The sequence below is a fragment of the Lissotriton helveticus genome, chromosome 7 (assembly GCF_964261635.1).
Source record: "Lissotriton helveticus chromosome 7, aLisHel1.1, whole genome shotgun sequence".
In the NCBI taxonomy this organism is placed as follows: domain Eukaryota; kingdom Metazoa; phylum Chordata; class Amphibia; order Caudata; family Salamandridae; genus Lissotriton; species Lissotriton helveticus.
The window spans coordinates 770,438,823-770,463,992 of NC_136068.1; the positions used below are offsets into that span (position 1 = coordinate 770,438,823).

At 44.6% G+C, this 25,170-nt stretch overlaps 1 protein-coding gene across 1 annotated transcript in view; it reads right to left on the minus strand.

Moving 5' to 3' along the window:
* Positions 1–767: 767 nt before the first annotated feature.
* The window catches only part of FSTL4 (follistatin like 4), a 1,347,217-nt gene continuing 1,322,814 nt past the window's right edge, over positions 768–25,170 (minus strand). Inside the window, exons 13-14 of the mRNA XM_078653328.1 lie at positions 9,687–9,796; positions 768–2,496 (exon numbers count right to left, since the gene is read on the minus strand). Of these exons, the coding sequence (XP_078509454.1) occupies positions 1,794–2,496; positions 9,687–9,796 (813 nt within the window). The 3' untranslated portion in view covers positions 768–1,793. The remainder of the gene's footprint in view (positions 2,497–9,686; positions 9,797–25,170) is intronic.

Below are 25,170 nucleotides of genomic sequence, written 5' to 3' on the forward strand. Positions count from 1 at the left end.
ACGACGCATCACCTGTGATATCAATTTAAATTGGATTTCCCACAGTAAAAGTTATTGCCTCCATCTACACTAGTACATCAATTCTCTGCACAGTTATAAACTATGGCTGTATAAATTGAGGTGAGTTGGATTAGCCATCGGGTGTTTGACTGTGTGGTGAGGTAACATGCTGGGATTTGCTGCTGAGGGTAAGTTCCCCAGAGCACTCTGGTAACACCAGTGGAGCTCTTGAACCATGGAAGTAAAATTGCTACATGAAACTGTGGGATTAACATTTGTAAACCCTCTCAGTTTGCTCCTTCCACCCACTCATTTTAAAATACAGTTACAAAGTATTTTGCTCAATTTTTTCACAACATATTAGAGATTTCGTTCTGACATAATAAAGAAACGGAGATCCCTAAAATGGAAGGGACAACTTAAGTAACTGTTATCATCATTATGAGCGTTGAAAGAGATTTAGAGTTTAAATGATGCCTTTGGCAATTCAATGTGATTAGAAAAAACACTTTAACCGCATCGATGCGGTGCATTTTCCCACTGTACGCGGCAATTTGAAAATTACCGTGTTACATGACGAGCTCAGCTCGTCATGAGCGTACGGCAGGTTATGCTCATGACGAGCTGAGCTCGTCATCAGCCCGGAAGGGGTTAAAGGATTTAAAGAAATTGTCCTTCTTTGACAGGTAAAACCATCATGCTTATGGTGCAGTTGCTAATGCACTACTTAATGACATGAGTGTGTGACACAATCCTAAGCTTCTGATTCCATTGTTCATTGGTTAAATGTTGACCACCATTCTTACATACCAATTCAAATTTCAGGACCTTATTTAGAGTTTGGAGGACAGGATAGTCCCACCAATACCATAGGCCAAAATGCACATGTAATGTGGCTGTAATCGCTTTTCCATAAGTTCACACATAAGCATGAGAAACAGACAGAATTGACTGGTGAGGCAGTTAACCCAAGAGTACCTTCCCTGATCCCGCATTTGCAATAATTGAGTACGTATGTCTTATTGTGAACAAAAGCTGCTGGGTGAGTGAGATTTATTGCATGTTTGCTGGGTTGCACTAGTCGGCAACATGAGAGTGACAGTGCTTACACAGTGCTATCGCATGGAGGCCAACAATTCCTGTTGCTTGGGAGGGTAATAAGGGAAGCAATGATCTGCTACCACTTAGGGCAATTTGTTCGAATGGGCTGCAGTGGAACAACATACTTCAGGTGCAAATCAGTTAGTCTATGACAAAACAAAGTACATAATTGATGTAGTAGTTCACTGGGGTTTGATTTTGCTGTCAGGGGAGAAACGCAGGCCCGTGAAGCTGCTGCGGCGATCAGGGCCCCCACATTTCAGGGGCCCTCTTTCAGACCATAGCCTATGAATATATGTGAGAAATGGCAGTGTCAGAGTCCCCTATCCACATTTTGCAGGGAGGCCTCATCCATTGCAATATGCATCTGCGTACAATTGTCAACAGCCCTTCACCAAACATTTTGGAATGTGGTCTGCACCACAGTGGACATAAAATTGATGTTCATGACATTTCAAACCCAGAGACAAATTTTCAAATCAAAGCAACACACAAGTACAAGAATGACAGCCCTCCTAATGTGAAGGGCAAACCTTTTCCTAGAAATGTTGCCAGTAGTAGACCAGTGTTGCACCTTGACGCTTACGCGGTCGTCTGTTTTCCAGTGTAAAAATATACAATGTCACTGCGCATTTGATAAAGTATAAAGGTCCGCCCAGTACACATTTGCCAAGGCTCTTTCTGATGTCATCTCATACGTCCCCAACCCAAACAATTGTGTTGCCCCTCTTGAATCCGGAAGCCTCACAGTGCAATGTGTTTTGCCTGCCATTGATAATGAAAAGGGAATCCTTGGCTGGGGTGATAAGGTACTGTCCAAATAGCCCACTGTTCTTTATTACTCGGTTTTGCCTGCTCCATGGCCAGTCTTTCAATGCTGTGGACTCTTTTAGGTTCTTCATGATGTCCACCCTTCCCGTAGACAACTCTACATGGAGCACATCTGTTTGCAAATGTGATGTAGCATAGATGTAATACTGATTGCCTTCAGTGAATGATGCTTGGAATGTCAGGTCAGAGACATGCAAATGTGTGTCCAAGGTATAGACCAACTCGATTTCCCCCCGGACCGTTATCGTCTGGACGCTGATGCGGCCACTTCCCTCGTCGGCGCTGACCAAGTAACGACCGTCAGGAGAAACGTAAGGGGTTCCCGAGACGTCACTGTTGGGACCAATCACATTGTCTGTCACACTGTCAATAATGATCTGATGCAGTGCTGACGTAGATCTGCTACTCCTGCACTGGACAATGAAATACCCCCCCATGTGCGTATACGCCATATTCAGGGGGATGCAGCTGTAGTTTTTGAAAGAAATGGTTTTGATCGGAGTCACAGTGTCCAGGTCGATTTTGTGAACTGCAGATTCAGACTTGTTGAAGAGGAAACCAAACCTGGAAAACAAAACAGGACACAGGGTTATCTTTCAGGATCTGGGAATGTTGGAAAAATTCCTCTAGAAGAAAATGCAATGCACTTTTTATTTAATTTATTAAGTTGACATCAAAATGCTGTAACAGAACCCGTTTCACAGATAGGGACATTTTATGTGCATGTATCAGCCATGCTCTCAAGGGCTGCATTCAGCAACTCCACTGCACTTTCTTATCGATAACATGTATCCAGCAAATGATTGGGTGAATTGTGCCCTTATGGACACAAATGCGCCATCACAACTGACCATTTCTTCACTGTATGGGGCATTCGATTGTCCTCTCGTGCTCCCTGTGTACCTCTGAAATATGCACATTTAATAGAAACGTTGCTTCAGTGAAATCCTTTGGGAGACATTAGCCTGAAAGAGAAAGAGGAGCAAATCCTCTTAATAATGAAAATTGCTGGTGTCATATGTGAACGGGAAAGCGCCCCTAACAAATAGGTTGGCATTTTTTGACATTTCAGCATTAGAAGAAAAGGGCATCTAGGTGAGGCTTGGAACACTTATGGCAACTTTCCCCGAAAAAAGAAGCCAGAACTCTCCCTTGGTACTGCTTGTGAACAAGTGTACTTGACCTTTCCAACACGTTTCTGTAAAGTAGTTTCCAATTGTATTCTAAGGAGAGCACTGAAGCACTTCTAGCTATGAGAGGGCAACGCATGGCATGCCCTGAACTTTCATTTGAAATTCGAAGTCAGGATTTGGAAATGTTTGCTCTTTTGTCCTGCAATGTCATCCTAACCAGCCAAACGGCCTGCCACTGCATCCTTATGAACTTACTTAAATAAGCATTCCGTCTAATGTGCGTGAAGGCATTTCTAGATGGATACTTTCCACTGTCTTGGTGTTTTTCCACAGAGTGAAAACCTTACCCATCTTAGAATTAACATCTACCTTTAACATATCAGCAATGTTTCCAATCCATTAGGGATAACTGCACTAGGACAACTTCTACATGACTGATAAGTTAGCATTCCACACCTATCACTTACTCTGTAAGAACACCATTTATTCACCTCTGATCCAAAGGTTTTGAGCATCTATGCCAACTTCAAATATAGAATGCAGAGTGAAAGATTTAAATTACACACTTTTACTTAAAAAGGATAATTGGTAAAAAAAAAATCTCATGTACAGGTTGTGGAGGTCTGTATGTATAACGTTGGCATTGGACGAAATTATATTGGCCTATCTTCTAATAGGAATATGCTACAACCTTCACATCTGGAGTAGGTAAGGCCAAATAAATACGGTTAAAAGCAATGGAAACATTTAATTTTGATGAAAAATATTGATGATATTGTTCTAAACAAACTCACAAAGGGAAAGACTATCTGCACTTTACGATTCAAGGTCTATACGCCCAACTTCTTCATGTCTTGTCACCTTCAAATGTTTGTTGACAAACTGCTTTTGACCCTACACAGTCTTCAGATGCTACTAGAAACATGAAGAGTCTATGGGGCATATTATCAAGAAACAGAGTTAAAATTATCGCCGCTTTAGCGGCAGAAAACTGCCGCTAAAACGGCAGTAATGGGCTTGATAATATGCCCTTAAGAATTCCAACAGAAGCCCATGTTCTGGTGTCAACATGGGCTTCGATTGGAATGCTCAAGGGCATATTATCAAGCCCATTATCGCCGCTTCAGCGGCAGCTTTCTGCCGCTAAAGCAGCAATAATTTTAACTCCGTGCTTGATAATATGCCCCTATGTTTTTACTTCTTACATCATCCAACTATTCAAGCTTGAGCAGTTACTTGACATTATCATACATTTGCTCCACAGATTGCTTACCAGATTTCTTTATGACATTGTTTAAAATTATAGGCCTCTTTTAGAATTTGTTGGGCAGGTACTTATTTCTAACATGCTGAGCATCATATATGAAAATGTGGCTCATCTAAGGGAATATGGATATTTGCAGCCCCTCCATTAGTTCCATGAATTAAAGGAGACAAGTAAATAGGTTATAAGATCTCCTTCATACATTACCAGATTGATTGATTCTACTATAGCATTACAGCCCGCCGTAGTGGGCTATACCGGTTATTAAAGGCCTGCTGCAGTGTTAAAGGCCCGAGCCAAAGGCGAGGGACTTTAACAAGGCAGCAGGACTATAGCCCAGCTACGAAGGGCTATAAGGCTATTAGAACATTTTGCCACAAGAGGGCAGAATGCTCTAACAAATTAAATGAAGGCTTTAGGTATCGTGAGGGGATTGAAATCCCCTCAGGCTCCCTGAAGCCTTTGTTCACAGCCAGAGCTGTGAACACAGCCAGAGCTGTGAACAAAGAAGCATTGGAATGTTGGAGCTCCGGGCTTATACCAGCCATTATAAGCCCGGAGCACTCCATTGTTTTCAATGGAGCTTCCAACATTCTAATGTTCTAATATAAAATAAATGCTTTCTGTCTTTTGCTCTGAAAAGATTTGTACTGTTTTAATGGCAATTAGAACATTGGAATGTTGGGAGCTCCATTGAAAACAATGGAGTGCTCCGGGCTTATAATGGCTGGTATAAGCCTGGAGCTCCAACATTCCAATGTTTCTTTGTTCACTGCTCTGGCTGTGAACAAAGGATTCAGGGAACCTGAGGGGATTCCAATCCCCTCACGCTCCCATAAGGCTTTGTTTTTTGTTGTTAGAACATTCTGCCCTGTAGTGGCAGAATGTTCTAATAGCCTTATAGCCCTTCGTAGTTGGGCTATACCGGCTATTAAAGTCCCTCTCCCTTGTTAAAGGCCCTCGCCTTCGGCTCGGGGCCTTTAACGCTGGAGAGGGCCTTTAATAGCCGGTATAGCCCTCTACGGCGGGCTATAAGGCTATATTAGTTTACTTCAGACAAGGCTAATTTGGGAGGGTTTGCGTACCCAGCTATTATCAAACATAGGCTCACTAATGCCCTGCTAGAAATTAAAGTGAGTGTCTAAAATGGAATTGCCTATTTGGGGGCATAATCCAGCTGTGTTAGTGGAAAGGTATCTCAGACAAACTGATATTCCACTGCATATCATCTTAGATGGCCAGAGTAGCTCAGAAGCTCCTTATCAGTCCTTCTCTCTCATGCTCTGTACCTACAGCACACTACTCTGTCTCTCCCTCTAACTCCACCTATGGGGCATCTGATGCTCTTCTGCCTTACTTTCAACAAGAAATCACAGACAGGAGTCGGTGACATATCAGGCCTTGATTAGCCAGGTTGAACATAGAACTGTAAATTGAAGGAAATTAGGGTGAGATAAATATCAAAACCTGCCAGGTAAACATGGATGTCATACAGGCACTGTTAGACCCGGCATCTTTGGCGTGGTTTCCCCTGTCTTTTTGCCTCTACCTCCTGTATTTTTTACGCTGTGCCGGATTTCGATTTTGCTGGTTTAGATGCTTTGGGCACTTTGCCGCTGCTGATCAGTGTCAAAGTGCAAGTGCCCCCTGTGTAAATTGTGATTGTAATTGGTTATCCATGATTGGCATATTTGTCTCACCAAGAATTCCCTAGTAAAGTGCACTGAGTGTGCCAGGGCTGGTGATCCAAATGCTACTAGTAGGCCTGCAGCACTGATTGTGCCACCCACATGAGTAGCCCTAAAATGGTGTCTCAGGCCTGCCACCGCAGTGTCTGTGTGCAGTCTGTGAACTGCCATGTCCACCTGGTCAGTGTCCCCACTGACCAGGCCAAACCCTTCCCTTTCTGTACACATTGGTCACCCCTATGGAAGGCCCAAGGTACCCCCTTGGGCAGGGTGCAGTATATGTGAAAGGTAGAGCATGTACCAGTGCAGGTGACATGCTCTGGTAGTGAATTACATCCATTTTTGTTTTTCACTATTGTAAGGCTATCTTGCCCATAGGCTATCATGGGTAATGCTGGCTACAGTGGTTGCCTGCATATCTTCCCATAGGAGCAAGATAGGACATAAAATTATGGTATCCCTGAACACATCTTTTAGGAAAAGTGTTTTTTAAATCCGGTGTTTGAGAACAGCACTTTTCGAAAGTGGCTGCTCTCTTGTCTGACCCTTCTGTGTGCCTTGGCCTGTTTGTGAATTGACTGTATGGTTTGTGAGTGGCAAGGGCTGGGTGGCTCTCAGAGGCTGAATGGGACACCCCTGGGCTTAACAGCTTCATCTGCATCTAGAGTGGTGGGAGGGGGTAGCAACAGGGCCTGAATAGTGCTTTGCCTGCCTTCCACATTGCTGGCTCCACCCCCTGCTGGGCGGCTGACGACCCCGCCCCTCTCTCTGAAAGGAAAGGAGAGGCCAGTAAAACAAAGTGCTCAAGGAACACCCAGAACTGGTGCAGATCGCGCTCAGAGTCCTCCTGCACAAAGGGAACAAAGACTTTTAGGGGTATAAGTACAGGACCCCAGACTACAGAAAATTAGATCATCCTGGAATCAAGAAGGAACCTCTGCCAAGGAGAAAGCTGGAAGACTGAAGAAGGAAGACTGTCCTGCTGTGTGCTTGTGGACTGACCTGCAGTTGCTTTGCTGCTAAGGAGAGGGGAAGGACTTTGCTTTGTGCTGTGTCCCCTTGCTTGAAGGAATCCATGGGTCTGAGAAAAGGACTTCACCCCCAGCTTCTCTGAACGCTACTGAGAGAGTTCTGTCCTTTCCAGAGTGTTTGGGCCTGTTGAGGTGCCTCTGGAAGTTGTACCTGTGCTTGGGAAGCTGGAAATCAAGATACTAAAGACTTTCTACAAAGTTTCACCATCGCTCGCTTGCGGAGCGCATCCCCGTCAGTGCGAGGAAATTCCCGCCGCCGCGAAGATCGAGATTGTCGCAGCGCCTGTTGCCGCTGCAAGAACTGACGCATCCTTCGCTTGCGGAATGCATGGCTCCGGTGCGAGAAAAGTGCCATCGCTGCGAACATCGTTGCGGAGCCTGTCGTCACTGGGTGGGATCGTCGCACCGCCTGCTTGCGGACCGCATCACGTCGCTGCGAGAGTCGTCGCAGAGCCATTGCTTCGAGGAGCCGCGAGAGGAGGAGATCTCGCCGTCGCACCTGAGATCGGCGCCGTCCCGAAGATCGTCACATCATACCATTTGCGGGCCGCTTCGACCGAAACCTGCGCACCGGAATCCACGCAAGGTATCGCACCCCTCCCCATACAGACCGGAGTCATCGCAACACGCCCGCTGCGTCCAGCGGGGCTGTCGCATCGCCTCCCCAGGGTCTCAGGAGTGACGCATCGCTTGGTCTTCAACACTGCAGCTTTCACTTGTGAACTTTTGTCGCATTTAAAGGTACTGTTGGCTAAAACGTGACACAACTGTGGATTATTTTAACCCAACCTTAAGAACTCATTTGAAACCATATTCTTGAACTGTGTATGTTGGATTTTTGTCGTTTTGGTCTTGTGTAGTTTAGATTAAAATACTTTATTTTTCTAAACTGTTGTGGAGTCAGTTTGTGGTGTTTTCACTGTGTTACTGTGTGTGTTGGTACAAATACTTTACACATTGCCTTTGATAAGCCTGACTGCTCGTGCCAAGCTACCAAGGGGGTGAGCAGGGGTTATCTAAAGAGGGCATCCTCCTTACCCTGACTAGAAGCAAGGGTCCCTATTTGGACAGTGGTACCTACCTATGCCAACTAGAGACCCCCAGTTCTAACAGGCACATTCCATACTGCCAAATAGCAGCCCTGTATACAAGGCCACACCCTGAGTATAGAAAGACAGGCAAGAGAGAGCTGCAAAATCTCCATGGCCATCACACAATGGGAGCTACCCTGTTGCATTCTATTTGAAATTATGAACTTTGTGACTATTCTGTCCCCTGGAGCCTAAACATCAACAGGAACGTTGTGAAACTTGTGTAAAATAACATGAAGAAACTCAAGAGCAGCACAGCAACAAGACCTGGTTGTGTTTCAGAAAATAAAGTATAGAAATATTGTGTTACAAAAATAAAGTAACAAAAATATTGTCAACTAAAGTACCATGGAATGTATATACTGGTAAGCACTGATTTACTATTCTTAAATCCAAATCTGTATACCTTGAAATGTCACCTCTTTAACTTGCACTTGTCAACCATGCGAAGCATGGCTACATTGCGAGGCGAGGCTACATGGGCTGAAAAAATGAAGAATGACCTCCAGGCGTCGGAAGAAACTTCCCTGTACACAAGGCCATTTTTTTTGTTCTGAGATAGTAAACTCCAACTTTGAGAGGTTTTTTCTCTTAACAAAAAAGTTTGCCGAGCAGGTGTTACAAGCATTGACCGGCTCAGAAACCTTCAGTGCTCTGAAGTTGTTTCACCAGCACAAGAGATCCCCGCAGGATCTCTATTTAGAGCAGACCCGCCCACCAGTGTCTTACTAATGCCCGGCCCCTAAGCCCTCACGTGCACACCTGTGGGCCTGTCCTTTCCATGGATCGTACTTGTTACCGGTGTCAAGTGCGCATGACTGTCACACGATCGTTAGAAGCGCACGAGGGATGAGAGAGGCATATATATGTTAGTTACAATTAGTGCTCGAGTCGGGGATACACGCAGGTACATGGCGCCCCCCACTCTTTTCACAGGGTGGACGCCGTCCACCCTGCCAAAAAGTTGGGCCCCATAGAAATATGCTGAACTTGGTGTAATTTTCAGACACCGGGAAACGTTCAACAGCACCTGCACGTTATCTGCTTTCCATTCCCAGCAGCAACGTGCAGGGAGGGGGCTTTTTTAATCACCTCCAGCTGTGCCAAAGGTAAGGGGCCATCAGGCCTCCTTTTGTTTGAATATCCTGACTGGAGGCCGCATGAACTTTACATTTAAATGTAAATGCCACAGAGGGAAACAAAGGCACACAGCTTGCCTTCTCTTCACAGGTACTTAGGAGAGGCATGCTTTTGCCTTTGTTCTGTCCCTGTATATAAATGCAGACACTGCAAGACTGTCAGATGGGTTAGTCTGTCCCAGCATTTACACAAATAATTTAAAAGCACTACTTTATCTCTTTTATGGTGCTACATCGTGACGTCATGAGGTCATTTGCATATTGTCTTACTTGGTCAGTCCCCCCACTTCTTTTTATAGGACTTGTGCCCTGGTTACTATGTCCAAATAATCCTTACACCTGACTAACATATCATTTCAAGACACCTCCCACGCGTGTCAGGAAGAGCAGGTGCCCGGAAGTGCGTACCTCATGTGATTAATGATGAGATTAGTGGGAGGAATGAAGAAATCATCCACCCCTTCAAAAGGCGTGCGAATGACGTGTTGATTTTCCACAGTGCTTGCTTCCGATATTACCTATAAAAAGAAAAACAAACACATTCCTTGTGAATGCACTGAAGGGATTTCATGTGATAAAACAGGCTGCTGACAGCTTAGATCAAAATATTCCCATGCAGCTGATTAAACCGCCCTTGCATTCTAGACGTAGTCAGTGTCAACAGAATGAGTGACAGGGACACTTATAGAAATGTTGCTGTCGGCGAAACAAATGCACACAAGAAAAGGAAATCACAACATCACAATATACCTGATACTTACCTATAGTAATTTAGTCGACTGTTAAAAATTGGACACTTGCTCAGATTAGCACTTACTAATATGAATTAACCTGTAAACTTTTGTGTTTTCCTATAAAACATCAACCCTAAAAAGCAGCGTTGACGTGTTAGTGAAACATAACCACGTGCAGTTGAAGTACTTTCCTGTAGCCCTCGTATGGCACAATAGTAAAAGGGCAAAAAATTTGCGGTTTCCTAAAATTATAAGAGGAGTAAAATAAAACAACGTAGAAACCTAGGAATGTCAAAAAATTACAGACATTCTAATTTGGGAATCGTATCACAGTTTTTTTTCAAATCCCAGAGAATGCCCTCATCAACATCTGAAAATTAGCGGTCAGTGGTTTCTTTTTTTTAAAAAAACAAGTCTGCTACCCAAATGTGTTAATCGAGGCATGCCACAGATGAATTTTATGTAGAGCATTATTGGCTCCCCCTTTGTCCCACTATTCGGGACATTGTTCTACAGGGGATGCTCGACTGTCTCCTCAAACTAGAAGATGCAGAATATTTCCAGAGAGAATGCACATTCGATACATTAGATAAATACCACATTTAGGGCCAGATGTAGGTAAATATTATTTACCGATTCGAAAATACCGAATTTTACCGATTCGGTATTTTCGAATCGGTAAATGCTATGTAGCAAATTAATCGGTACAAATTACCGAATCGTTCAGATTCGGTATTTAATTGTCATTCATTCCTATGGGCCTGGCCAGGCCCATAGGAATGAATGGGAAAAACATTGAAGGGTGGCGGGGTGTCACTTTGACACCCTGTTGCACCCCTCAATTGTGTATGGGTGCACATGTTGCAGACATACATGTCCTAAGGGCATGTATGTCTGCAACATGGCACTGAAGCAATTTGCATAAAATTGCTTTTTGTTGTTTTTTCGTTATTTACCACCAACTTGTAGTTGGTGGTAAATAACGAATCCTAAAATGGGATAAGCACTCATTTAAGTGCTCCCTACATTAGGAGTTCGGTAATTTACCGATTCCTTAAATTACCGATTCGGTAAATTACCGAATCCTTAATTTTGGTCCCTACATCAGAAAAGCCTATTACCAGTAGGTCTTCACACTTGCACCCCCTCTCCCACACCTCTCCCCCCCACCAAGGACTGCTTTGGGGTTCCAGCCCTGCCCTGCTCTCTCCATCTATGTGGGAGACTTTAGCCAGCAACAATGTACTGGCTTGTGTGGTAATGTTACCTGTTCAATATTGTAAACTTCTATTTCATTATTTTCTTTCTAGGAGCATTTCATGATCTCTGTTCGGTTACAAAGTATGAGAAGGGCCACTTACTCAGAGGCACCGGTCCCACCAGCAGCCTCTAACCTCTAATTATATTTTCAACCCAGGCTTCTTATTTGTGTTGTTTGGGAGACAGGGGATATAAAGTAATGCAGCAACTGTGTTTTCTAGTGGCGAACAGTAGCCACTTAGAGCACGACCGCCATTTCATTAAAATCTTTTGGGCAATGGAAGTGGTAAAACATGCTCTTTGGCCCAATGATGACAAGTAAAGTGCCATCAATTAATTTTTGACACCAAGGCCATCACAAGGAGTAACTTCACAGTATTTGACCTTGATGAAATCAACAGAAATGCCTAAGAATAGCCAACAATACAATTTAATAACATCACTATTTCCAAGAAATAAAAATAGGCAGGCATTGCAGTCACAAAGAAGTTGCATTTAAAAACCTATGATACTGTTATACTTTTTAAGAAAACATGTATGCTCCTTCAGCAATAAAAACACAATAAAAACGAATACTGGTTGCCCCAGGAAGAATGCTTTTGCCGTCAGTTGCTGTTCCACAGAATGTTTTCCATCATTTCAGTGCTGCTTCAGGAAATGGTGCAAAGATGTTGAAATTGCTAGGGAAAATACAATTTTGTCTCTGGAGCATTCCTTGCCCTATAGAGTCCCTTTAATACATATTTTGACCTGGCTAGCTATCTGCCTCAGATTAAACTTCAAAAGAATTAAACCCAATAGCAGTGTAATGAATGTAACTAAATTACATAAGATGCTTATCCTTTTATATGGAAGTGTATAACTCTGCTGCATGTGCTCTATTTGAACCGGACTGAACCGGGTGGCAGCAGGTATAAGTGGAAAGCAGACCAAACTCAATCCTCGGGGGGAACCCCGGAGCCATGTTGAAGATTTCTAGAGTCACACTTCCAGAGCAGGAACTACATCTTACTGTAGGAAAATGGGAGTCGAGCGTATGGACATTTTCTAGTGATCTTCTATCGATAATTCAGGGACAACCAAGAAAGAAAATACACAGATATTTCCTTTCAAACTCCCGGTTTGGCCCACTGGATGAGTGAAAATAGAACTCAAACTAAGCTGTTGCTGTAGTGAGAAATCCCCTGATACCTTACAGATGTAAACTGGGCAGGCTGTTGCTATTTCTGGCCTGAATAGATTTTTATGAGTCTAAAGTATGGCAGTCATGAGGTGCCTGTCCTCAAAGAGATTTCATTAGATTTTGTATTAAATGTCTTTCAACACAAGTACTATACCTTAAAATAGGTAGGACTATAAAACGTTATAAACATAGAAGCGTATTAAAAGCAACAAAAACAAAAGAATAGTGTTCAAATATTAGATATAATTTAAATAAATAGAAAGTATAGTGTTGCAGGACAAAAAGATTAATGTGGGATGAAGAGCAACTGATGCCAAATTGTAGAGAAACCCACTTTTATAGGATTATGCAATTCAGGGAAGCATAATTGCATTGCCCCAGAAGTTCTTTTACTGTTCATCTGCATGTATGTATTCTTCACTTCCCCAATTAAGAGGTGGTCTTATTTAGGATCTCACAAGCTTACATGCTTTTCACAGATTATAGTTCTGTATCTCTTAGATTGGGGTACATGTCATTTTCTTAAAGGCTACTTCAATTGGCATTGTAGAACCTTGAGTGTACTTTCAAAATCACTTCCAGAAAGATACCCACAATGCAAGTCACAGATGGATCTTGGCCACACTGAAGAGACAGCAGTTGTTATGTCTCTTTCTCTCATTCTCCTCACCCATGGGAAGGGTCTCTGTTCGCTGACCCCTTTCAAATAAATAGAGTAGAATCAAGTACTGTATGGCTCAAGTAATGTATACTTTCTAGTTGATTTAGATTACAGTGGTGTGTTTCCTATTGATGCCAGATGCCACGCTATCAATTTTATAGCCAATGGCAGGATATTGAACATTTCTGCTGTGAATAGTTGTCTTTGTTAGTTACTCATCAAAATCTGGCTGTAAGTTTGTTCTCCAATGTCTACAGAAAGATGTTTCTCCATCCATATCCTCAGTTTCTCCAGGATTACACTAATATAGATCTTGCAGTCAATCTCGATGAAGCTGATTGACCTATACGATTTGGGATCGGGTGTTGGGCCCTTTCTGTATATTGGGACAGTTGAAAAGTTTTTTCAACAGCTAGTTAAGTGCTGTAATGTGAATAAAAAAGGAGTCAAAACTGGGATCCACAGTGCTTCTGGCCAGTGAAATACCTTGGGAGATTGGAGGATTTGTGTTAGTTCAGGAGCTTTTCCGAACTCTCCCTTCATGCTGGAATCCGTGAACCGAAACTTTTCCCAGACCCTCCTTTCTTTGGCCCCAACTCTTCCAGTATCCATCTGTTGGGTGAAAAGTTCTGTGGTTTGATAGATACAGGAGGAGGATATGGATTTGTTGCTAAATATCTCTTTAGTGTACGCATTCCAAGCATTCTCTGTTGTTGCTTTAATATTTGATTTAACACAGTCGGAAATTTCGGTAAGACATGTGCCCATAACCTATGGAGGTTATTTTCCTTGGCTGCCATTTCTAAAATATCTCAACTACTTTTCCAAAATTTCACCTTTTTAACTTGCAACAGGTTTTGAGCCTTTCCTTAGATTTGCTTTTATCAAAACTGCTTATGAATTCCTGTTAAACGCACCTTACATTAGGAGAAAAAAAAATCTTTGTGCATTCTTCATCATACCATTAGACTGTAATTTGAAGCGGTTCTTTCGCTACCTCGTTTTTTCGTGCATTCCTTTGATAACTGGCATTTGGGTCTCTAGCAGTCCTCTGCCAATCCGGACCACCTTTTACCTAGGCGCAGGCTGAGATTTCCCAATCGCATACCATATGAGAGGTTGGTAATAATTGCATCTCAAACTTAGATCTTCTCAATCAATAACAGATTGTGGTGGCTTGATTCTGAAGGTTTCAAAAGTGTTCCATGCCTCAGCTTTTATGAGCATATAGCCAAATACAGTCAGAGAGCTCCTGGCACAGACAGTTTAAACATTTGAACATTAGACTCAAAAGAGCTGTGGGCCGAATTAAGATCTTAATTAGAGCAAAGTTCCTGAAGAAATTTCCCCCTTGGATGGCAAGATTGAAAGTTGGGTTTGGCACATTTTAAATTGCTAATGCAAATTTTCTTTCCTTTATCCAATTCTCCACTACACCATGCAGACCCATCTTGGTGTCACTGTCAGCTAATCTGACATGTGACCTGTTATCCACAGAATAGGAGGAAGGAGTAGGACTTCCGGTCGCCCAGCTCCAGACCCAGTCAGCGGTCTAGTGTGCAGGCGGGAGTGGCTACTTAGAACGCTTGCCTAGGAGAGCGCGCTGCAGTTAGACAGACAGTGGCAGAGTCTCTCAGAAGCTGCTTAGAAGTGCGGTACTCGATTTGGGGCATTTGTTAGCGCAGGATGTTAGTTTTAAAATTTGCACTCTGCCTTGATTTTAAAACTGAAAATCACTCACTTGCTTTCACAACTCCTCCCGCCCCGGTCTGTCATGGCGTATCCTGTGCCGATTGACCGGGGGGGCAGGGAGGAAGGAGTAGGACTTCCGTTCGCCCAGCTCCAGACCCAGTCAGCGGTCTAGTGTGCAGGCGGGAGGGGCTACTTAGGGCACATGCCAGGAAGGTTGCGCAGCGGGCGCGCTGCCGGAGCGCCGAAGGCGCACCAGGGGCAAGCCCATCTGCGCCCGTCCGCGACCGGCCTGGGCCCGGGGCCAGAACCCCTGCCCATTTTCTGAGCACTCACACCTACACTTCGGAGGAACTCCACATGATACGCCCCTCCATATCTAGCCTATGTGCGCATAGTATGCAGTTAGGTTGCAGGGAGCAAAAATGCAGTCACTACCCCTATGTGTTAACAACCAACCAGGGGACAGTTGGAAAGGTATATAATTTCCACATGATACTGGTTAACTGTAGGTCCCTAAGCAAGCATAAACACGAGCTCCACTACTTTCTTATGGATACCCAACCAGACATCATTCTATTAACTGAAACATGGCTGAACAAGGACTCTGCTCCAGACATCCTCCAAGCCCTCCTCCCAAATTATGGGATCCTAAGACTGGATCGCCCTGGAAGCAGAGGGGTTGGGATAGCTATGATTCATAAACTAGCGGTGGAATGCTCCCTGGAGAGGGTGTCAGTAGAGGCCAGTGAGGCAGGGCTCTTCACTATTACAGTGGACAACATCCATGTCATTAAAGGCCTCTTGGTATACCGGCCACCGGGCCCGGCTTCACAGTTTGCCATCAGTCTCAGGAAGCACGTCATTCAACTAGCACTACAATATGCCAAGGTGCTGGTGTTGGGTGATCTCAACCTACACTTTGACGACAGGGATAATGCCCCGGTGCAAGAGCTCGGCCAGGAGCTGGACGCACTACAATTAGTATTACAATCCACTCTCCCAACTCATCAGCTTGGGCACTTACTTGACCCTATCTTTGCCAACTGGGGAGAGCTCCGGGTTAACACTCCTATCCCAGTCCCGTGGACGGATCACTATATCATCCCCTTCAGGATTCTTATACCCAAAGCCCAAGGTATGCCAAAATCAGACACTGGCAGACCCCAGAGGAAGTGGTCCAAGTTCTCGGCTACCAAGTTCAATCTTGCTCTTCAGCAGGGGGGAAACCTGGAGGGAGTGAGGTCGAAGCGGACTGCAGTGCTCTAGATCAACACATTTGTGAGGCACTTGACAAGGTGGCGCCATGGGCCACTATTGCTCCTAGGAGACAATCCAGATCCGCGCCTTGGTTCAATGAGGAACTGAAGGCGATGAAATCCTCCTGTAAACGTCTGGAACGTAGGTGGAGGGAAGGAGGGCCACATATAAAACCAATCTTAAGATGGATCACCCTCATAAGGAAGACACGAGCGCACACTACAATAGGAAGATTGAACTTGCCGACAATTCCTCTAGAGAGCTATTTGTGATTTTTAAAGAGCTTTCATCCCTGGACAGAACCTCTGCCCCTAGTAAAGTCTCTGTTGAATCTTGCAACTTGATAGCAGACTACTTCTCGGCTAAAGTAGAGAAGATTTACTCTACTTTCCCGGAGGAGGCCCGTAACGGGAAAGATGATTGGAAGGGAGTATGTAACCTGGAAGAAGCTTCCTGTCTCTCCAGTTTCAGCCTTCCCTCCCTAGATGACTTAAAATCCATAGCTTTGAACATCAAGTCAGGCTCCCCGAGAGATCCTATTAAACCGAGAAATATGAGGGAGAGTATGCACATTCTGGTCCCTTACATTAGACACCTCATCAAACTCTCTTTTGAGGCGGGAGTAGTCCCCTAAAGGTGGAAGGAGGCAGTGGTTATCCCCATTAAAAAGAAACCCGGGATTAGCGCTGGCCAACTGGAGAATCTTCGACCAATATCTCTCCTACCTTTCTTCGCCAAGATCGCGGAGAAGGTGGTCAATGCTCAGGTAACCGATCACATGAATCAGGCCCGCCTACTCCACTTCACGCAATCGGGTTTCCGGGCCTTATACTCCACAGAGTTGGCACTGATTCTGTCCACTGAAACCATCTGCCGGTTGGTTGATGCTGGACAGACGGGGCACTGAATCTGTTGGACCTCAGCGCTGCTTTGGACACCGTGGCCCATCCCATACTCATTCAGCGCCTTAAGGAGAGTGGACTGACCAACCTGGCTCTGAAATGGCTAAGCTCCTTCCTACAGGACAGGACCTTTCAAGTATCCCAAGGGCAGTACTACTCCAAGAATATCAGATTAGGACAGGGAGTACCCCAGGGATCGATACTCAGCCCTACGCTTTTTAATCTGTACATGGCCCCTCTGTCTAACATCATTGATAAATACGGCATCAGTGTCGTGTCATATGCAGATGACACGCATCTTTTTTTTTTGTCCTCATTTGCCATCCCTTGCTCCAAAAAGAGAAATATAAGCACCGACCACCGTATGTGTCCATTAGGAACCAGGGTGGAACCTTCTCCTTACCAAGTTTAGGACAAATATACCAGACTGGCGGAAGATGTTTACAAGGGATTTTTATTTGCTCCATCTTAGGCACGTATTTGCCGGCTGGACCAGGTTGGTTGTCGAACTATTTGCGCCCTGCCACCACCATGTCCATGGAGTATATAGGCATAATCATCGGACCCGGGAAAAAAAAAAAAACCCGGGCTGTTTAAATGATCATTGTTATCTCCATTGCACCAACAAATTCCAAAATGTAAGATTACGTTTACTGCAGGTTCTGGCCATGTCCGCTTTTGATGTATCGTATAGTGACATTAACCAGCCAGCATGGGATGGAGCCTTGGAGTCAACCCAGTATTTACAGATCTGTCTTCTTGCAAGCAGGATTGCATAGAATAGAAACATTTTTGCTGGTCCAGATACCGTATCTTCCAGCCCAAAGATTATTAATGGCAGGGTGATGACGATTGATGTTTTAAGGATTGAATCCAAGGTAATCTTAACTTCGTCCCAGAAATCAGTTAGATGCGGACAATCCATGAACATGTGTATATCAGAGGCTGCGGGGAGAAGGCATTTGTTACAACACTTTCCTGGCAGGAATTTGGAAAGCCTTAGTGGCGAGAAATAGGCGCGATGTACTGTGTACAGATACTTTCGCCTCAGCCACGCTGGTTTTACCGTTTTATAAAGAAGGGAGAAGGATCTGGTCCAAAGGTCACCCTGTACACTCATGTCCTGGCCCCACAACTCCTCAGGAAGAGAGAAATCCCCATCTACCTCCTCTAATATTGTCCAATACCATAGTGCTACCTCCTTTCTTCCCCCTTGTTTGTCTACCAATTCTTTTTCTAAGAGGCAGTTCTTCCCTATTGGAACCTTTTTCCTGGATAGCTCCCGGACCCAGCTAACAAGTTGCATATACTTAAATCTTGTTAAACCGGGGCCAACCTTTTCATATAAGTTTTCCCACTCCACCAGCATTCCTCCTGCTAATAGGTCACCCCATCTACAAATCTCGGCTTCCTTGAGCGGGACTGCTAGGCTATCATTCAGGCATGGGGGAAGCCCCGGGGAGTCCCAGATCGGGGCAAAGTTTGAAAAATAGGCCAGTCCTAGAGTTGTTTTTATTTGCACCCAGTCCTTTACCAGAGATTGTAGAGTCTTTAGTCTTACTTTTTTAAAGAATCTCTGGTCACCAAACGTAAACAAAAATCCATCTAGTGGCAAATTAGCCCCAACTAGCATGGCTTTAAACATTTTCCCGTTTGAAGAGTCTGATGGAACTTTTAATAACATCCTTGAATGGGTCAGTTGAAAAGCCCAGGCGTAGTACTGGAGGTCTGGCAGTGCCAACCCTCCCTTTTCGCTCCGCCTCCTTAGTTTTTTCCCTGCCAGTCTGGTTGCTTTATATCTCCAGATAAAGGAGTTGATTTCCTGTTGGCATTTTTGAAGCTGTTTTTTGTCAAAGGTTAAGGGGATAGAATTAAATATAAACGTATATTTGGGGAGGATGGACATTTTTACCAGACTTATCCTCCCAGGAAGCGTCAAAGGGAGAAAAGACCAAGATTTTAATAGTGCCCTACATTCTCGAGAAACCCGGTCTAAGTTAGTCTGAGCTAGTTTGCTAATATCCTGAGTGATCTTTATACCCAAGTATCACATGGAAGGAGTCACTGTAAGGTTTAAATTATCTAAATTCCAAGTCATGATCTCCGTCTTTCCCTCGTTAATTTCATATCCGGAGATCCGCCCGAATTCCTTTGCCCTATTTACAACAATGGGGAATGCTTCTACTGGGTTAGTTGTATAGACAAGGATGTCATCAGCATAGAGTCCTACCCGCTTCCCCCACTCTCCAAATTCAAATGGTAGAATGTTAGACTCTTCTCTGAGAACTTGCACAAAAGGTTCTATGTACATATTAAAAAGGAGTGGGGAGAGCGGGCAGCCCTGCCTAGTGCCCCTCTTAATTTCAAAAGGCTCAGTACAGGCGCTGTTAATCGTGAGCCTGGCTTTTGGGTCCCTATACAGGAGGCTGATGACTCGAGAGAACCTTTCCCCAAACCTAAACTTTCTCATGACAGCAGTCAAATAGGGCCAGTTGACTCGGTCGAAAGCTTTGGTGGCGTCTAAGGTCAGGATACCCAGAGGAAGAGAAAAGCATCTTGTCGTATCCTTGACCCAATCCCAGGAAGAAGCTGCCACTAACTTCTCTGCCTGCCTTCAAGAACTCTCAGTCTGGATGGCTAACAACTGTTTAAAGCTGAATGGCGGCAAGACAGAGGTCCTTATTGTGGGAAACGCTCCTGCGATATGGTCACCTATTTGGTGGCCGCAAACTTTGGGCACCACACCCACCCCCAAGGATGAGGTTAAAAACCTGGGGATGTGGCTAGATTCAACCCTCTCCTTCAATCAGCACACTAGGACGGTGGCGGGAAAGTGCTTTGGCATAATGAAGGCCCTTCGAAAGATCTTAGATGTGCTCCCGGTAGCTGCCAGGAAAACCCTAGTCCACCCATTTGTCACCTCTCGTTTGGACTATGGAAATGCACTTTACATAGGTGCCATTAAAAAGAGCGTGCAAAGATTACAATACATCCGAAAACCCAGCCACCCCCCTGGTCCTGATGCTTCCTAGGAGAGCCTTATCCAAAAATGCCTGAACTACTCTGCACCGGCCCCCAATAAGAGAAATAAATGTATTCAAGGCCCTATGTATTAGTCAACGGATCCTGTTGAGGAAAGGCCCAAAGTACTTGCACAACCTACTGTCCCCCTACACTCCTACCAGGGCCCTGCGTTCCCAGGGCTCAGGGCTGGTGCAAGTCCCAGTAATAAAAAGAATGAGAAGGGAAGGCCGTTCTTTCCGCTACCTGGCCGCCAAGCAGTGGAACAATCCTTCGGATGGAACAATCAGAGAAAATCTTTAGGCCCAAAACACTGGAGACATGGCTTTTACAGACATAGAGCCCTTGAGCTTTTGCCGGACCTTTTTCGACATTTCTCTGCAGCTCCCTCTGGCCGCAGCACAGGGACACACTAGCCAGTGTAACCAGGCGCTTAACAAACTCTTTATTATTGTTATAGGACTGGTAGTTTGACGTATTACTAGTCACTTTCAAAGCCACTACAATTGTACAAAAGTAGCTTCAGCAGCACCAAGGGATTGAAATATTTGACAGTGAAGAGTAACAGAAATTAACTATGGTTCCCTTGTATCATAGTTATGGAGAAGTGCTGATAAAACATATCGCTTATCAAGTATCACAGCATAGGAATGTACAAATGAAGACAACAGGACTGAAACATTGTCAGGAATTGTTAGCAAGAAGAACAAGCATTTGCAATGCAATCGGTCTCGCCTTTGGGACCTTATATTTATTTAGCTTTGCAGCACATTAGCATGGGTGCTGAAACATCTACTGTTCTTTAACATGGAGGGAAAGTAAGCACCAAACTGCATGACACACCAGGTAAGGGAACACATTGAGAGAAATATTGCCTTTCAGAGGGAAATGGTATAGTTCAAATCTCTGTTTTTAACATAAAAACAGGGCCTTTGGTGGTCATATCACTGAAAATACAAGATGTGATTTTTTTTTAATTGTCTATGGGTGCTCGTGGAAGACAATTTCTATGGACTGGAATCTAGAGAATGCTAAAGTGATACTGGTATTTTACTGACCTCTGCTGATCGTTTTCTATCAAAGTTAAATAGAGGCAGTTGCCAGAAAAATCTAAAAAGAAAGTCCCTAAGCAGAAAGCAATTCTGGTATTTTACTGACTTCTACTGGCACTTTTCTATCAAGACAGTTAAATAGAGGCAGTTGAACAGAGAAAAAGTCCCTACGCTGAAGCAGACAATTCCTAGGGCTGATCTCTAGAGTCCACAAAGTGCATACACATATAGGTATATACTAAAGTATATACAAGAAGTCTTGAATGCTCGACCTAAAAAGGAAAAGACCTATTTACTATAAAGATGTGACTGTAAAACTGCTGGGGCAAATTGGGATGTAAATGGCTGTAGAGAGCAGCAAAACAAAACAAACAGTAACACATTCCACTGAACAACACAAGGTCAGGTGTTCAAAAAACTCATCACACAATCCGCAGACCTACCCTGCTCTCCGCTCTAGCTACTGGAGAGGAGTCTAGTGTGAGGAAAATCAAATGGTTTGCCTTTTCCACTCACTCTGTTTTGTACATAATGGTACATACTGCTCCCTCTGGTCACAAGTCTTCTAACGACCTTTGACCACCGAGCTCATGACTTTTCTGAAAATACTGCACACGTCCAAATGGCTTCGCACTAGCAACACACCTACGTGTGGTTGAGCTAAGCACCAGATACTGCCAGGATAGCAGTACACCCTTCAAATCGGCTAAGACCTGAGAGTCAACAATCAAACCAATCTCTCTGGCTCAGGGCTCGGCTCTGGCCAACACAGCAGAAATGGCAAAAGAGGAGGCAGGAAAATAGGAGGCAAAACAGGTGTGGAAGCAGAGAGGGAGCAACATGGGCTGCAGGAACAAAGTGGGGATGCTGACAAGCCACCCTACTGTGTTCACACCAGCAGCTGCTTGAGCACACACACAATGTCTGCCTCCATCAGTGATTCATTGCGGTGAAAGTCCACAAGCAATTCATGGTGTTAGCTCAACTGCTAAAATGATGGCAGATAGAAGCTGTGGAGATTTACATATGGGCTTACCCGAGCAGAGACGCAGTTAAATGTAATTTGCTTCTTAAGGATCCTTAAGACATTCTTCAGCAGATTTGTTCCCTCAGAATAAGATTTGTTTTTTTTACCAACAATGCTAAAATAAAGTTTATTTTACACCGAACTCAGGACTTTTTCAGACACAGAAAAATGTTACGATTTTTCTAAACAGGTGGTACCAACGCTATCAATCTGTCACTATTGCACTCAATCATTCAAAATACTTTATTCGGCTCTACTGAGCCATAAAAGTCACAGCAGAGAGACAAATACAATATGATACACAAGAAAGAGAGAATTTGTTTTGTTCAAATCAAATGTAAAAACATGAAAGTATGAGGGGAGCACTCAGTATGTGGATTGTACCTTCAAAGCACTTACAATGTAAGTGGATAACAGATTTATTTCCCAGACAGTACAATTGGGCAAAAGCAGCTGCATGAGATCTAATGATCATAATACTGGGCGAAGGAACTGTCTTCTTTGTGCAATCTAAAATGTGTAAAATAGCAAAAAGTGCATGGTGCGTTGTTCTGCAGGGGCTTCACATTGACAAAGGGAGAGGGATGAAAACCAGGGAAGGCTAACAGAAAATGCATGGTTTTGAGACTGTTACATTCAAGACCCACAATACATGCATTATTGGATACTCATTATACATATTGGATTCAAAGCCCCAAAACGTATATAGAACTTGTTGGAAATGGCCCTTTTTGCAGGGTTACCCCCAAAATGTTTGCTTCTTCCTCCTTTATTTTTCCTGACCTGTGGTTGTTGGCAATAGGATTCTGGGCACTTTACCACTGCTGTTCAGTGCTAAAGTGCATATGCTCTCTGTATAAATTGTTATTGTGATTGGTTATCCATGATTGGCATATTTGTTTTACCAGTAGGTCCCTAATAAAGTGCACTGAGTGTACCAGGGCTGGTGATTCAAATGCTACTAGTGGGCCGGCAGCACTGATTGTGTCACCCACATGAGTAGCCCTAAAATGGTGTCTCAGGCCTGCCACCGCAGTGCCTGTGTGCAGTTGCTAACTGCCAAGCTGACCTGACCAGTGTCCACACTGGCCAGGCCTAAGCCTTCCCTTTCTGTACACATTGGACACCCCTATGGAAGGCCTAAGGTACAAGGTACCCCCCCTGGGCAGGGTGCAGTGTATGTGAAAGGTAGAGCATGTACTAGTGTGGGTGACATGCTCTGGTAGTGAATTACAGTCATTTTCGTTTTTCACAATTGAAAGGCTATTTTGCCCATAGGCTATAATGGGGAATGCTGTGTATAATGTTTACCTACATATCTTCCCATAGGAGCAAGATAGAAAATTGAAGTCTGGTATCCCTGAACTCAGAATTTAATAATACATCTTTTAGGAAGGATGGTTTTTAAATCCTGTGCATGAAAGCGGTAATTTTAGAAAGTGGCTCCTTTCTTATCTGACCTTTCTGTGTGCCTTTGGCTGTTTGTGAATTGACTGTCTGGTTTGTGAGTGACAGGGCTGGGGGATTCCAGGAGACAGAATGAGTCCGCCCAGTGGTGAATAGAGAGATCTAGATGGGAGGGAGGAGTTGCACCTGGGACCTGAATAGGACTGTGCCTGCCCCCCACAGTGCTGGCTCTACCCCCTGTGGTGGGTCTGATGTCTCTGCCCTGCACTGTTAATGGAGAGAAGAAATCATGTCAACAAAGTGCTCCAGGGCTGTGCTTTCCCTCCACAATGCTGGCTCCACCTCCTCTGGGGCGTCTGATGTTTCTCCTCTGCACTGTAAACAGAGTGCTCCAGAATTGGTTTAGACCGGGCTCAAAGCCCTCCTGAACAAAGGGAACACAGCCTTCTTGGGGTATAAGTACAGGACCCCAGACCACTGAACTTTAGATCATCCTGGAATCAAGAAAGAACCTCTGCCAAGGAGAAAGCTGGAAGACTGAAGAAGAAGGACTGTCCTGCTGTGTGCTTGTGGACTGACCTGCCGTTGCTTTGAGGAGAGGGGAAGGACTTTGCTTTGTGCTGTGTCCACTTGCTTGAAGAGATCTCCAAGGGCCTGTGGAGAGCTGGTCTCCTGTTAAGTAGTCCCAGGAACAAAAGGACTTCACCCCCAGCTTCCCCCCTGAACTCTGCTGAGAGAGTTCTGCCCTACCTAGAGTGCTTGATCCAATTGTGGGGCCTCTGGAAGTTGTGCCTGCTGTTTGGGAAGCTGGACAAGGAGAAACTAAATTTTCACACATCGCTCGCTTGCGGAGCGCATCCCCGACAGTGTGAGGAAATTCCCGCCGACACGAGGTTCAAGATCGTCGCAGCGTATGTCATCGCTGGGTGGGATTGCCGTACCGCTTGCTTGTGGACCGCATCACGTCGCTGCGAACATCATTGCAGATCCATCGCATCGAGGGGCTGCGATAGGAGAAGATTGACGCTGCGCATCACCGCCGCCCCGTAGATCGTCGCCGTCCCGAAGATCGTCACATCGTGCCTGTGCGAGACGCTTCCTACCGAACCTGCGCACCGGAATCCATACAAGGTATTGCATCCCTCCCCATACAGACCGTATTCGTCGCAACACGACCGCTGCATCCAGCGGGGCTGTCGCATCGCCTCCCCAGGGTCTCAGGAGTGGAGCATCACTTGTTTTTCAACGCTGCAGCTTCCATTTGGAACTTTTGTTGCATCTACAGGTACTTTGGGCTAATAGTGATGCAACTGTGGATTATTTTGACGCAAACCCTAGAACTCTTTTAAAATCATATTCTCGAACTGTGTAAGTTGGATTTTTGTTGTTTTGGTCTTGTGTAGTTTAGATAAAGATACTATCTTTTTTTAAGCTAGTGTGGAGTCCATTTATGGTGTTTTCACTGTGTTACTGTGAGTGTTGGTACAAATACTTTACACATTGCCTTTGATAAGCCTGTCTGCTCGTGCCAAGCTACCAAGGGGGTGAGCAGGGGTTATCTAAAGAGTGTATCCCCCTTACCCTGACTAGAAGCAAAGGTCCCTATTTGGACATTGGTACCTACTTCTGCCAACTAGAGACCCCTAGATCTAACAGAACTAATTGACCCAGAAGAGAGCATTTAAACGGTTAAGAC